The 14,743-nt window shown below is 44.1% G+C and overlaps 1 protein-coding gene across 3 annotated transcripts in view; it reads right to left on the bottom strand.

Annotated features, from left to right (window-relative positions):
- Positions 1-14,390, bottom strand: part of FUBP3 (far upstream element binding protein 3) — a 41,400-nt gene extending 27,010 nt beyond the window's left edge. For 2 of the 3 annotated variants that reach the window (XM_056351661.1, XM_056351663.1), the window contains exons 1-4: positions 14,235-14,390; positions 7,313-7,418; positions 984-1,034; positions 460-493 (exon numbers count right to left, since the gene is read on the bottom strand). In XM_056351661.1, the coding sequence (XP_056207636.1) occupies positions 460-493; positions 984-1,034; positions 7,313-7,418; positions 14,235-14,321 (278 nt within the window). In that variant the 5' untranslated portion in view covers positions 14,322-14,390. The remainder of the gene's footprint in view (positions 1-459; positions 494-983; positions 1,035-7,312; positions 7,419-14,234) is intronic. The other variant, XM_056351662.1, reaches the window with a different exon arrangement.
- Between the last annotated feature and the right edge of the window lie 353 nt (positions 14,391-14,743).

The raw sequence follows: 14,743 nt of genomic DNA, 5'->3' as shown, positions 1-14,743 counted from the left end.
ATATTAATGCTAAGACATGCTGTATGACAACTCATACTTGCTTCAGTCTCCCAAAACCACCTTTGACAAAGGAGTCCTCCCAGGTCATATTACACCAACAGAACTAAATAATAATCATCATCATCTACTTTCCCATTCAATACTTCTTTTTTCAAAATGCCAGAGCTTCTTTTACTTTTTCTTTCTTCCTCTCTACCAGGGCAGCGGAAGGGAGATGAGAGAGAATTTATTCTTCTCGGTCCTGCAGATTTACAATGAAATCCAAATTTCAAATCAACTCTTCTTTCTTCATCACAACAAACAACCTTAAAGGCTTAGCAGAAACACCAGCCTGGAGAAAATCCAAGCCGACAGTTTCTCCACATTCTCAACCTCTGACTTCCTAACACTACTACAGATGGTGGATCAATAAACAATTAGAATTGATCAATAAATAATAAAACATAACCCACTGCTTACCTTTGATGTACCAGGGCCCCTAACTGGTTACCTACTGTGGCAGAGAGAGAAAAAAGGGAAAAAAATCAAAGCATTAGCACGGATAAACTAACTTCATCCCTACAGAAAAAGAGTTCTTACCATTTCATCAAAAAAGAAAGAAAAGCAAAACAGTAATTTAGGTTCAGTGGCTGAAATGAATGCATTATGTGGTACAAAACAGGAGGGGATTTCTTGATCAACACACACCATAACCCAGTGTCCAGCTGAACACAGGATAGGGAATTGATCTGCGTCTCCCCATGCTGAGAGTTATGGGAGAAAATCCTGCCTGCCCAAATCCAAATCCCTGCAACTAACCTCCCCTCCTCCCAAATTAATCCCAAAGTAGTAAAAAAAAAGAAATAATAAAAAGAAGAGGGCGGGGGGGGGGAGAGAGAGAGAAATTTTAAGCAGACTGGTATGTATTAAAAAAACCCAAAATAAAAGCTGAGCATACTCAGATTTAGTCTAGGCAAAAAGCATTAAAGACCGCTTGCACATACTTCTCTCTGTCTCTCTTATCTGTGCTCCATGGAGCCCACTTACACGGAGACCTGTTAAAGGAATAGGTCTGTTAAGTAACCTTGTGGCACCCAAACAGTATTTTTTAAAAAAACGCAACACATTTTACTGAATGCACACATTCCAGGCATATCTGTGATGTTAGCTGGTGGTCCATTTATGATTAGCAGCAGCTATCTCCCCATCTGACAACTCTCAAACAGATTTCTCCCCCCTCCCTCCCACCACCAACAGATTAGATCTTTCTTCAAAACGTTAATGGGGAAAATATCATTAGACCAACTCATGCAAAGTGGGAACACATGCCCTGCTGGGCTTCCTACTGGACTTTGCCTGCAGCAAACCAGCTAAAAACCAGACCATTTGGTCCTAACAACCAGTTGAAAGATTATATTGCATGCCTGGAGGGCGCAAGTAGCAAAACAAATGAAACCAGCCAACATGTGAGCTGTGATAATAAAGATGCTGTTTCAAACTACCTTGCAGCAACCTGCACATTCTTTGACCTGAAAAAATTGGCAATCAGCTGGCAGGGTTAGAAAGCGGATGCATCCCACACTCTCTAGATCCGGTAGAAAAATGCATAAAGTTTGTGGCCAAACACTTTACTCAAATAAAATAGACTAAGAGAGTCAATACTGTATTTCTGCTGCGGGTCAATACCTTCATAACAGTTTGGGACCAAAATATTGACAGCGTATGTATTTTATTACTCTCCCCAGCTCAGTGGGAAGACAACTGCTGCGTTATTGACTCCATTAGATTTATCTTTGCATATTCTCACGATGAATATAAAAAGATCTAATTTGATAACTATCAATACTGCAGCTGAAAAAGTTGGGTGATGTAATGGGGAGTATTTGCTTTACCTGATAAGCTACTACTGCAGAGCTGAGCTAATACCACCAAATTCAGGATCTCGCCATCTTGCCCCAAACTGTGTTCTAAATATTTTTACTATATGAAACAGGTCTGGTGGCTATTGCTGGTAGTATGGGATTGCCCTTGCCACAGACCAGGCCACTCATTATCCCAAGATGCCAGAAAGAGTGGCCTTAACACTACAAGGCTGTATTTAAATATCCACTTTGCATTTCAATTCACCGTAACAGCTCTCTTAGCAGTCTGTTCCACTGCAGCCGCTGCCCACAAATTATGAGACAGATACACATCCTATAATCAACTCCTGAAGTTCATGCAAGGAACAGAAGAGCTTTCATTTTGTAACACAATCCTACACTTGAAAAAGACAACTTCTTAGGGAAAAACTGCACGAGCATAACAAGTTAAATCAGTCAGGGAAATGCTGCTTCAGACGTAAGTAACATAACTTCTCCAACCCATTCCAAGTACTATTCATGGTAAGCCATTCACCACGCCAGCAGATAGCAGCCTTACTGTATATTTACTGATACTTAATTTTTTTTTAAATTAATTTGTACAGTAACTTATGTGCGAGATCATTCCTTCCACATTTCACAGTTAACCTCTCCAAGAGCTGAGCTATAACGCAGATGGAGAGAACTGGGAGTGATTTACTTGAAGCCAGTTATGACTCCTCTGTTTTGGGGGGGTGGAGGTGGGGGGAGGTGAAAACAAACAACTTCAAGGTCCATTTCTTCTCCAACATGCCCATTTTGCTCGGAAAGGCAGGGACTAATAGAGAGGCAGGGCTGGGGCAGACGATGCTCACTGCAGTACTGAAAGCTGATGTACTGTTCCACGATCTCCCTCTTCACGCCAGGGAGGGGGCTGAACTCTGACAAGCCACGTACATATTTCCCCCTTTTACATCTATTGAGTACAATTTAACTGTAACTGCAGTCATTTCACTGCAAATAAGGAAAAATACTGAATAAAATCAGCACAATTTCCTATTAATGGCACCTGCTGGTTGGTAACACTTCACTCTGCTTTAGGCTTCACCTTAACTGAATTCTACCTAACAGACACTCAAAACAAATGCAGATATTTTTTTTCCACCCCATAAAACAGAGCAGTGCCTCCCACTAAATTAATGTGCATGATGGGAATATACAATCTCATCGAGAATATATCCATGGCTAGAATAAAATCAGAATGATGTATCTCCTGGAGAGCAGTGGAACATGGATGCATTTCATACTTCTGAACAAAACTGAGATCATCATCAATTTTAGAAAGCTACAAGGAAGACATTAGTTAGCCTAATTCTTCATCATTAAATATCGCTAGGTTTTGCTTTCATTAAATGGTCAAAACCTAATAATTTTAATGTCTGCCTTCACTGCAAATCTTTATAGGCTTCCCCCCCCAAATGCCTTATTTAAAAAATGGTGATCTATAAAGTTGTGATTTTGAAAAACACTGGCATTTTGTGTATTCCACTAAACCTTTTGCCAAGAAATACAGACTTTTGCCCTGGTCCTACCGCTGCTACAGATGTGTCAAGGAGCATCACTACCAACTTTTTTCTGCAGTAAGACAGGGATAAGATTTCCTTCTGCCTTCACATTGAAAACAGGTTTGAGCAGAAGACTGAAGTATTCCATACAACAGGATCACGCTGTGCTTGAGCCCCTTGGCTCTACTACAATCAAGTTTTATTGCACCAAAACGGGCCATCTTCATATCTGGATGCACCACAGAAGCAGAAGCCTGGGGAAGGCAGGGGGTGGAGAGAGGGGTGTGTGAGGCTTCTCCAATGTCTCTCATCTTTGTTTCCCCAGACTGAAAGGATGTCCCAGCCTTCAGCTGTAACACTGCTGCTTAACCCCTACACCTATCACTGGAAACTTCTTCAAAGCAATACAAAACAGGGCAAAGACTGTCGTTCTGGGGATCAGTCTCTTTTCAGCAGACTAGATCCCTCCTTCCTTTGAACAAAAGATTGTTTCTTTAAGGATTATTTAGCATTAAATAAACTTATTAAATTGTGCTGGTAATTAGAGGGCCCCATTAATTAGAATGGAGGCCAAGAGCAGCTGTTGGCCATTAACAAGAGGGCTGGGATCTATCCTCAGCAGCAAGCCACAAGCAAGATGCCACCAGGTCTCCCTGCAGCTCAGACCAACACCATCTCCAGTGCTCACCTTTGCTGAGAAACACCAACCGCTGCAACTGGTCATATCAATGCAGACTAAGACTTCCTATGAGCCGTACAAATAAACCTGATCTCCTCCCTGCACTATAGCTATTTGCAGAATTACTTTAATGTTGTTTCCAGAATGGGGAAATAAAGAAGCCAGGGAAAAGAGAAATAATCAGTCTCAAGCTCCATCTAAAACCAACAGGCCAGGTCACCAAGGCCAATCCTAACAGCTCTTCATTTCAGATGAAGGTTGCATTAAGTGCAAAAGGCACTCACACATTCTGGTTTCCAATACTATGACAAATCTATTTTTCCTGGAAATGCTCTAAAAGCAGCTGAATTTGTTTTGACCAGTGCACTGTCACCCTGTCTTAAGACCACTTCCTAAGCCGGCATCAATCAGCCACACACGCCAGCAGATGTTTACAAAAATGGACAGGCAGAATTATATTTTCCTGACAAGACAGATGGTTCTCCTGTCACCTTAAATACTTCCTCTGGACCCATTTTCTTCAGGAGTATTAGGAACAGAAGTAATTTTCTAACAGCTACATGGGGATAAGGAAGCAGTGAGACCTGCACCCACCCGTGAACACACACTATACAGAGGTAAACAATCAAAAGATTTACCACCAGATTTGTTTCCAAGCTATCCAGAGCAGCAGAATGTATCCAAACCCCCGCACTATAAAATTTCTAGAGCATGCGAAACATAAAATCACTTCTTGACAACGTCTCCAAACTGTGGTTCACAGACAAGCAGAAAATGGAGGAAAGTGTGGGCATGCAATTCCAACACCCCTTGTTTGCAGCTAACAAAATGAAAAGATCATCCAAATGGGGAGCGCTTTCCTAATTTAAGCGTCCTATTAAAAGCAACATGCCATCTTCCAGATGCTTAAAGCTCAAGCTGCATTATAGTCTTTTAATGCCATGGCAGCAAGAGCAGATAGCCTGAGATGACTAAGATATGGATCATAACACAAACACACACAAAACAAAAAAGCACTTGCAGCTCCAGGATTTCCTTTGTCAGACTGCAGTTCTGTGCATGCAGTTAAAGAGCAGCACAGGAGGATTATGCGGTTAGGTGGGAAACGCATCACACAATTGTATTTCAGTACAGGACTTAGTAATGCCATTATAAATAAAACCCAAGATGACCAAAGCTGAAAGTAGTGATACAAGCCTTGCTCCTACCCTGACAATTCCCGCTTCTTTGTGTAATTCCAGTCCTTTAAAATATTACTTCCATCATTTCTCTTCTCCTCTAAGATCTCACAGATCAGATTTTTGGGAAAGGCATTGGACCGAGTTACAAAACCTACAGATGCGTACAAACAACCCAAGGGCAAATACAGCATTGGAGCTACTTTAAAAACAGTTACAGACAAGGCTCAGTGCTGAACTACAGGTGAGCAAACACCTGTAGGTCTTTACATCAGCAGAACTGCCCATACAAAAGTCAGGAGTTCAGCCACTCTGGAAGACTTTCCCAGGAACGATACCTGCTCCATGGAGCTATCTAGCACAAGACAAGAAAGCAGCAGTAATGTACATTTATAACCCAGGCTGCAACTGTATTGACATGGTTTGTGTCGACACAAACAAGGCTCAGCAAGAAATAGGGCTCACCAGTAAAAGTTTAAGTACAAAGTCTAACTTGTGCTGTCATTAAGTGCTACAACCATTTCACATGTTAAAAGTTCACAAAAACACATCTTGTCACAAGGTCAGATTTCTCAGTTCAATCTGATGAATCAACGAAAGAAATAGGCAGGACTAATGTTATGAGTGACGAGTTCTCAGAAGTCTGCTTTCATTCTTTTTCATGTATAGCCACTTATCTAAACTATTCAGACGCAGCTCAAAATTGTTCAGCGTTCTCCAACACTGAACAGCCTGCACGACAGCCGAACATCTTTCCATAGAGAAACCAACACACCCCCGTAATGCCAGGCCTCTGGCTTCTCACAGAGTGATGCTCCAGCCTGAGATATAAGGCACAGGGGCTCACCCAGATAAACCCATTCTTTCCTAAAACATCAAACCAAAGGAGCAGCAACCTCTCACTCAAATAGAGCCAACGCCAGAGAACAGTGGGTTGTGGCATGTGTTCAGAAAACAGTAATGTTAGCAAGCCAGAGGCTCCACATGAAAGAAACTTCACCCTGTGCTCCAGCACATTTTTTCAGAATGAGAAGCAGACCTGCAGTATTTTCAGCCTTCGTATCAGACAGAAAAAGTTAGTTTCAACACGAAGTGCTAGGCAGCAGCTTTGCTTATCTCCTCAGTACTGCTGAGCATATCTGTGGGGGAGAGAATCACCCTGCAGGGCCACCTGTGGCAGTCAAAATACAAGAGGAAATAGGAAGACAGAGCCATGGGTGTTTTTCTTTTTTTAATAACCAACTACAGGAAAAGGTAAGCTCTGTGCATCTATACAGCAGCAGATAATACAGTTTAAACACTTCTTGTAACAGTGCACATTATATTTGTAAAAAAGAAAACACCTGGTCTAACATTTTTGTGGTTCCCACCAAATATAAGAAACTAGTAACTTATTTTAAAATTGTAACGCTTCATACAATATTAACTCATTACAGTTACCAGATATGGTCCACCCAGTAGATTATTCTTTGGCTGTGGCCAATGTTAAATGCTTCAGAAATTTAAAAATTCTCTAAGAATAATTATGAAAAAAAGCTAAGCCCTATACAGGAAGTTTCCGTCCAACTTGTATCAAAACCTTTTCTCCTTAAAATTCATGTACAATGCAATCAGAACTCTTGACAGCAACTCAACTACTGTGCTGTGACCACTGCTACGCATGGAAAAGAGCACATGTAATACTGTCCCTATACACTGCCCACTATCAGAAAATAAGGGTCAGGGAAGAACAGCTTTACTATGTGTATCTGGTACTCTACACACGGGCTCCAGCGTGGCTCCAACAAGCACATCCTCCTCCCTCCCTTCCCCAGCTACCATAGAACAAGATTTAAATTAACAGAGTTCATTTGCTAATTCCAAAGGTTCATGAGCTAAGACAGAATTGCTTCACATTAATAATACTAATGCCTAGGAGCCCTGTGCTATCTAGATAAAACAGCACCAGGAATCTTGTATAAAACTTCTAACCACAGAAAGATGCGTTGATTTCTGTCCTTAAAGCAGACAACTGTCTCCATAGATGAATTTCAGGAGCGGAATTCACAAGACTAATTATAGCCAGCTTACCTCCATCATCCAGGGGCCGTTTCTGCACTCCATAACCGTAGACGGATGGGTCCACAAGTGTTGTAGAATTATTCAAGTGAGGAATATCTCCAATTTTAGCAGCAATCTGTAAAAACAGGGGATAAAAGTATGATTAGCATACCTGAAGTTTCATCCACCACAGCCAAATACTCTTTATTCCAGTAAGGCATTTACTCCAGTCCAGTCTTCTCTCAGCTACTTACTATATAGGTGGCTTTACAACAGTTCCAAGACAGCAGTGCTTCATTTGTAAAGGAAACAATTTTCTGCTTGCTTTTAATATTTGTTTATTTAGGATCATATTCACCCAGTTCTTCCAGATCATAAGTAGGTATTTACTCCCTGGAATGCTATATCCAGGTTTGTTCACTCAATGGACAGCTGACATGCTAAATCTTGCAAAGGAGAGCTCAAACCAGCTCATCAACTTTGTCCTGGAGAAGCTGACACCACCATAGCCATATAGGGGAACACGTGCTGCCTCCTGCATCCGTGCATATCCAGATACACAGAAATGCATACTTGCCCATCAGTGGGGGAGCAGAGGGAGAAGAATGCGAAAATACACAGCACAAGGGCAGGTTTGGGAACTCCTTGTCAAAAGAGACTGGATCACTCTGCATTTACTGTATGAAGAATAAACCAGCGGGCAAACTATTCGTCCCGATTTAGTTTTGATTTCCTGCAGCGGTCAATACAGCACGAACGTGATTAACACTGCCTGTGTCTCTGCTTCTATCCCTTACGGAAGGGTAAAGTGCCATTCCCTGCCAAGCCAGGATGCAAGGAGGATACTTACAGAAAAGAGGAGACAGTCAGGTATCACAGTAAGGTAAGCAAAGAAACTAGGTGAGACACCCCTAAACATCACTTAATCGAATCGAAAAGTTAAGCTCGTCTCGAATGACACTTGGGAGACATCTATACAGATGGATGCCAGAGGCAAGCTTTTCACCCGCTCTCCAAGCCAACTGATGTAAGGCCACTCTAGGAACACAGAGGTGCATTACTTCGGTGCTGCACCTGAGTTAAAACACACTCAGGGACAGGCAAACTGCAGTCTCACAGCACCCCTTGCCTACATGAAGTATTTTGCTGTAATAAGCAAGTGCAGAACAAAGTAGTTACAGAACAAATATAAAGCACAGTGAATACTACAGCGTTTTGCTTCCTTTTCCAGGAAAAAGAAAATCATTAAATAGGATCTTTACTAGTAGTCTGATGTCGCTCTATTGTAGCTGGGATTTCACCAGAAAATAAGCAACAAGAACAGATGAAAAAGCATTTTACACAGATACGTTTTAAATGAAGATAAGGGCAAATGACAAATGTAACTAAAACTGTTTCTAAAATTTGAGTTTTACTGCAACAGAAAGACACCTACCGTAACTCTGGCTGTTGACACTATCGGCTGCTGCAGTAGAATAAACAACTGCCCAAGATTCAGAACCACAGGGTACTGAAAAAAAGCTATTTGAAATAATCTTGAAAGATTGAGGGCACTGCTTTTAGGAAGAGAATAGAAAACATTCTCTTCAATGCCTTGCTCCAAGCTCCATGGGCTCCAAGTTTTGACCATTTTCTTCTCATAGTCCGTTCTGTCCTGTCCTCTTTTAGAAAGTCAACAACTTCATTGTGCCAGAAATGCCAGGAAAGTATTAATAAAGTCTTCCTGCAGGACCAGCACAGTGACCATGTAGCAAAGCTTTGATGACAAGCACCTTGTACATCAGCATCTCCAAAAACTAATAAGCCCATAGAAGTCTGATTCTGAAAGCTTTAACACACCTTGTCCACTCCACGCTAGGGAGTGCCAGGCGATGCCCTGCTTTTCTGTTGAATGCTGTACTGCATTCGTGGCTCCCGCTCTTCGCCCACACGCTTTCCCCTTACGTTTGGGATGCAGAGGATCTTAATGAAGGTACAAAGACCATAGATATTTCCTGACTACTTCAAAGCTGAAAAATACATTTTTGAACAATCTATTAGCTGTCACATAACGTACAACACACGCTGAAAGGAACAGTATCAGGTATAACATACCCTGGCATGCTTTGTTGGAACGTTTGATTTTAACATGCCCTTCATGAACTCTCTTTCTGTTAGTAGTTATTTACCTGAAAAAAAAATATCTCTAAGTTGTAGAAACTGCTAGCTGATAGTCTGGAGCTGAAATCACACACCACACACTCAAGGGAAAGAAAAAAAATCGTCTGTAGATAGCAGAAGCTGGCCTACAAAAGGAAGCTAGCATAAAGTACAAAGGTGTGCACGAACAGATCGCTGGCACTAAGGCTGTTCGCTCCTAGAGTGGGAGAGCTTTGCAAACCCCTACTTGTGCTTAGCACAATTATTGCCCTTTGGTGGCAATTTTCCATTTATTATGGCACAGAGCCCTCCAAGTAAAGGGCAAAATAAGAATGTCAAAGCAATTTTTACATTATCAGCTTTTGGGATATTTTCTTTTTTTTCCCCCCTTTTATTTAAACTTGCACCCTTATCTCTAAAGCCTCCCAGCTGCCACTGGATTATAGGCAGACCAAACGCCACCTCACAACAGCAGGAAAAAATACTCTGTAAAATTAAGAGTTCAGCTTTAAAAGTACATTTAGCAGTTAGAATACATTTTAACTTATGTTCAACTTAAAATGTGAACCTCAGGTTTTACTACAGGTTCAGCAGGGAGATAAGCATAAATGTTAGAACATAGCAAAAGTAAGCAGACCTAGTCCTTATCTGACTAAATGACCTTGAATAATGTACTGCTAGCCACTGCTTTTGTCCCGCTGTATGTCAGTTACTTTTTTTTTCCCCTCCTAAACCAAACACATCCATTTTACTAAGCTCTGAAATATACTGGAAAAAAGCATCACTACCACAGAACTGTTTATGCACCTAATCTCCCTAAAATAAAGCTCTCCCAACAAATACTTTAAATGATACAGCACAAACCTGAACTATAAATAGTAATGGTAAAGCCAAGAAAAACAAAATTGTATAGGTATATTTTCCTATACCTTGCACTTCTGCCCTCCTGTACCTTTAACATTCTTCAAAAATGGTGTAATACAAACCCATTTTTAAACATGAAGCTTCTTTGCTAGGCACAGCAAGATTCAAACACCAATATCCCCAGAATTCAGCTTTCAAGAGAAAGGGCCTAGCTTCTGTGAAGAATCTCCATGCTGTCTGGCAAAAGAACAGCAACTGGTAAAATCACCAGTTCTAGATATTAGCAGGATAGAAAACAGCAAGCTGCTGTCACCTGACCCTTCAGACAATTCTAGGGCTTCTGCTATTCTTCCCATTTGTGGAGCAGAATACTCCAGAGCTGGCGTGACAAACATTTCCCCGGAGCTCTGCAGGAAGGAGCAAAACCATTCACAACTCCATGCCACAGGTGGTCTTCCTAAATACTAGAGTAACTGCAAAGCCCTAAATCTATTTGAGGATGATCTGAAAAAGTACTCTGCAAGGGGATAAAGATAAGTTAGTCTAAGACCCCTCCATCCTCATGGAAATTAGAAGTTAGCACCAGATAATAGAAAGGGATTTTAAACATACAGCCTGTTGACTCTGAGTAAGTCTCAGGATATTCATCCACTTTCAAGGTACCCAAGATGGCATGCTACAGGCTTACCAAGCCACAGCCTTTCCTCTTTGTAGCGTTTCCAGAAATCCAGATTCAGACAGCACATATGGCAGGTTACAAGAATAGCCGCACATGTAAGGAAAAGGAACCACTAAGTGCTGCAGAGTTGTACTGAAAGCGAGCCTGCCAAGGAGAGCAGGAGAGGGTAAGGACCAAGCAAGACACTGTTTTGTCAGTAAGACTCAAGGACAGTCTGACAGAAACCCACTTTTGTCCAAAGTACAGGCAGCTCTGCTTATTTTCTGATCCCATTGCTCAGAAGGGGAGCTAACATCCTCTTTCACTCACCACCATCCAAAACGCCAAAGAAAAAAAGCCATGCAGCCTAGAAGCAGCCAGCCAGCCAGATCAGTCACCACCTACGATCCGTAAACTAATCCACTCGCTTGAGGTATGATGCAGAAGAGGCAGGACAGACCATCTCAAAGCCACAGCATTTACGTGAAAAAGTAATTTTTCCTCCATCTCAAATATTTAAGAGTCCACAAAAGACCCAAGCAAGTCCAGCACAAGCATTGAAATCAATGTACAAGTAATTTCTTTCCAAGGTATTCCAGATTTCTTACTCACATCCCAGTGACTTTGAGGAATGCAGTTACTTTGGTCAGAAAAGTCTTCCCTGTCCTCAATTATTTAGTTACTAATAACTAAGCATTGGATTCCACAGCACAATTTTAGTATTATGGCTCTCATGAGAACTAAACTTAAGACTAGTAATCAAATTTACTAAGCATAAGATTAAGTTTTGAAAGAGTTCAAGCATCAAGCCAGGGATGCCATACCAACCCACGAAGCAAGAACCATGAATTTTTTTTCCTCCGCTCCCTCATACCCTTAAAGCAAAAGTAATACTCAGAAAAGACTACAACATTGGCCAGAAACAGTACAAAAGCTGACATCTACGTACCAGATCCATACAGGCCAGGCAAACACAACATTACACACACTCGGTGAAAGCTCTGCCATCACCTGCAGTGAAGTGTTTGGTGTAACTGCGTTTACATCCCATCTGATTCTCAGTCAGGAAGTTCCATCACAGATTGCTCGGGTGGTGAGGTAAATATCCATCCCCTGAGCAATTAAGACCACCTTCATTCACATTTGGCAACGTCATTAGTGACAATTTAGTCCTGCCATTTTGTGCAGGAGAAGACTACCTAGTCTCTTACAAAGCCTCTACGGAACTAGATTAAATCAAGCACTTTTGCGGGGAGGGGGGGAGGGGAATGTTTTAGCACTTGCCAACAATTCTTTTCATCCCACAAACATTAATGGAAAAAAAATAATCACATTTTCAACAGGCAGCATACAACTCATTGCACAAAAATGTAGGCCACTGCGCTCCCATGAACATGTGCACAGCACGTATTTCTTGTATCCAGTGTAAAAAGATAGCAGGAAGGTTGCTACGCTGCAGCGCTTGACATAAAGTTGGCAACTTGAAAGATTTTGAAATCTTCCAGTTTAGACTAACTCAAGCCATAGGTTCACAGAAATCAAACATATTCTTTCAAGTATAATGAACATAAGGGCAGCAAAACTGGAGCACAGCTAGGTTACAGAATTACTTAATATTCCATCTCCTTTACACACAGGTTAGGGGGCTTCACAGATTCATCCTACAAACATGATGACAGCAACCACACAACACTGACTCTGATCCATTTGCAGTTAGCACTATGTTTTAGCCTAATGCCACCCAAGGCACCCCACTTTCACATTTAACCTGTTACACCAAGCAGATGAGTGGTATACACCATTGCACTTCCAACACACTCACAAATAATTTCAACAAGCCTAACTTAGCAACAAATAATTATCTTCTTCTACATAAACAGGTTATTCCAAGATTGTTCAACTACTAGCAAGTGATATTATCAGATATTCAACAAGACATTTTTGCAATGCGAGGCCTTCAGTAACAGAGGACCAGGTCAAGACAAACACAGCTGCAACATCTCTCAATTTAACTGCATCAAGTAGATAACCCTGGGCTAACAGCAAAGCTTTCAGACATCACATACTGCCAAGGCCACAGTGCTTTGTTAGCCGCTGAAAAAAGTGACGCATAGCCCCATTCAGGAGGCAGCTAACACGCAACCTGCCTGCTGCAATACTTATGGTGAGAAAGAAATCAATGACAGAAGAGTAGGCTAGCTTGTGATCTCCTCTGGAAAGGTGCTGGGTGTTCATCTAGAACATTGAGCACCTCTGTACGGGTCGCTGAAGACTGTACAGAAGGTGGACTTGCTGCCGTACTGATTCACAAGTGAGCCATGAGCGATGGTAAGCCACTTAAGATCCATTAGAGCAATTGCTTGAAAGGCCTTAGGGTCCAGCTTAGTTTCTTCAGAAGTTTCTCAGTGAAATGAGAAAAGGGAGTCTGGGCAACAGAAGGAGATTCCTCCCACCTGGCCTGTAACATTGGAAAGAATACAGTCAGGGTCTCTAAGTGCCATTTGGGCAGTGGTCCTGGTATTTAGCTGTATCACGTCTTGTTAAGGTGCAGTTACTAACCATGAGTAACGTGCAATCTGTTCAGAGATGGAATAAACACCTGCAACAGACACGTAATGAGAGGTGTGATGAACAGTCACAAAACCTGCACCGTGAGCAGCAGCTTCTTGTTTCTGGAGCCACTTTCCACTAAACCGAGGAGCGCACAGACACTTGCGATATCCTGTACTGAAGAGAGGGGTGTCGATTTCTGCAGGTGTGGGCACCTTCACCACAAGTTTCCATTTTAGCATTGTGCAAGCACTGAGATTCCCTTGGGAAGCACTCCCCTCTCTCTCCCCTTCCCAGGGGGGAATGCAAAGCTCTCCCTCTGCCAGGGCTTCTATTGATTAGCCTAAAGCGCAATTAAGGCCTCATTTAAAAAAACCGAATATTGGCTCGCACCCACCCACTGCAAAGTGCAAGACGACAGCTTGGCGGCCGAGAAGCCCCCACAGGCTGCAGACCGCCCCCTTCCCCGCAGCGCAGCGCTTCTGCCGTGTCACAGGCCCCGGCCGCGACCCGCGCCGGCGGGGGCTGTCAGAGGGCCCCGCAGCCCCCCGCCCCGCCCCTCTCCCCGCCGGGGACTGCCCCGGGGCTCCTCAGAGAGGCCCGCCGGCTCCGGCCTCCCGAGAGAGGGGCCGCCGGGCCGCGGCCCAGCCCCTCACGGCGGCTCCGCGCCCCGCCTCAGCCCCGCGGCCTAGCGGCGCCCCGCGGCCTCCGCCCGCCCCCGACCCGTCAGCCGGCGCCTACCTGCCGGACCCGGTGCAGAGCGTCGACGAACCCCTCGGGCTTGATCCCCACGGGCGCTGCGCTCTGCCCCTGCGCCAGCTCCGCCATGACACGCGCCCCGCGCCCGCCCGCCGCCGCGCCGTCCCGCCGCTCCGCCCGGGGACCCGCACCCGGAAAGGGAAAGAGCCCCCCGCTTCCGCCGGAAGTGGGGTGGGGGGGCGGGGGCGCCGCGGCGGGGCGGGGCGGGGCCGGGGGGCTCGCGCCGGACGTCACGGCCGCTCGCGTGCCGGCGGGGGAGCCCCTGCCCCGCCCCGCGGGACCCCCCGGCCCGCTGCCCCCCGCAGCGCCCCACGGGGCTCAGCTCCTTGTCCCCCCCGGCCCCCATCAGCCCCACCCCTGTGCCCCACCGCTGCCCCCCGGACCCCGCCTGACCCTGCCAGGTTGTCCCCTCGGGGCTGGGCCACCCTGTTCCCTGCCCGTGCCGTCCCATCCCTGCCTATGCCACACTGTCCCTTGCCCGTGCCATGCTG

The sequence above is a fragment of the Falco biarmicus genome, chromosome 9, assembly GCF_023638135.1.
Source record: "Falco biarmicus isolate bFalBia1 chromosome 9, bFalBia1.pri, whole genome shotgun sequence".
Classification (NCBI taxonomy): domain Eukaryota; kingdom Metazoa; phylum Chordata; class Aves; order Falconiformes; family Falconidae; genus Falco; species Falco biarmicus.
Note: the sequence above shows the minus strand (reverse complement) of the source record. Positions and strands in the feature narration are given on the sequence as shown.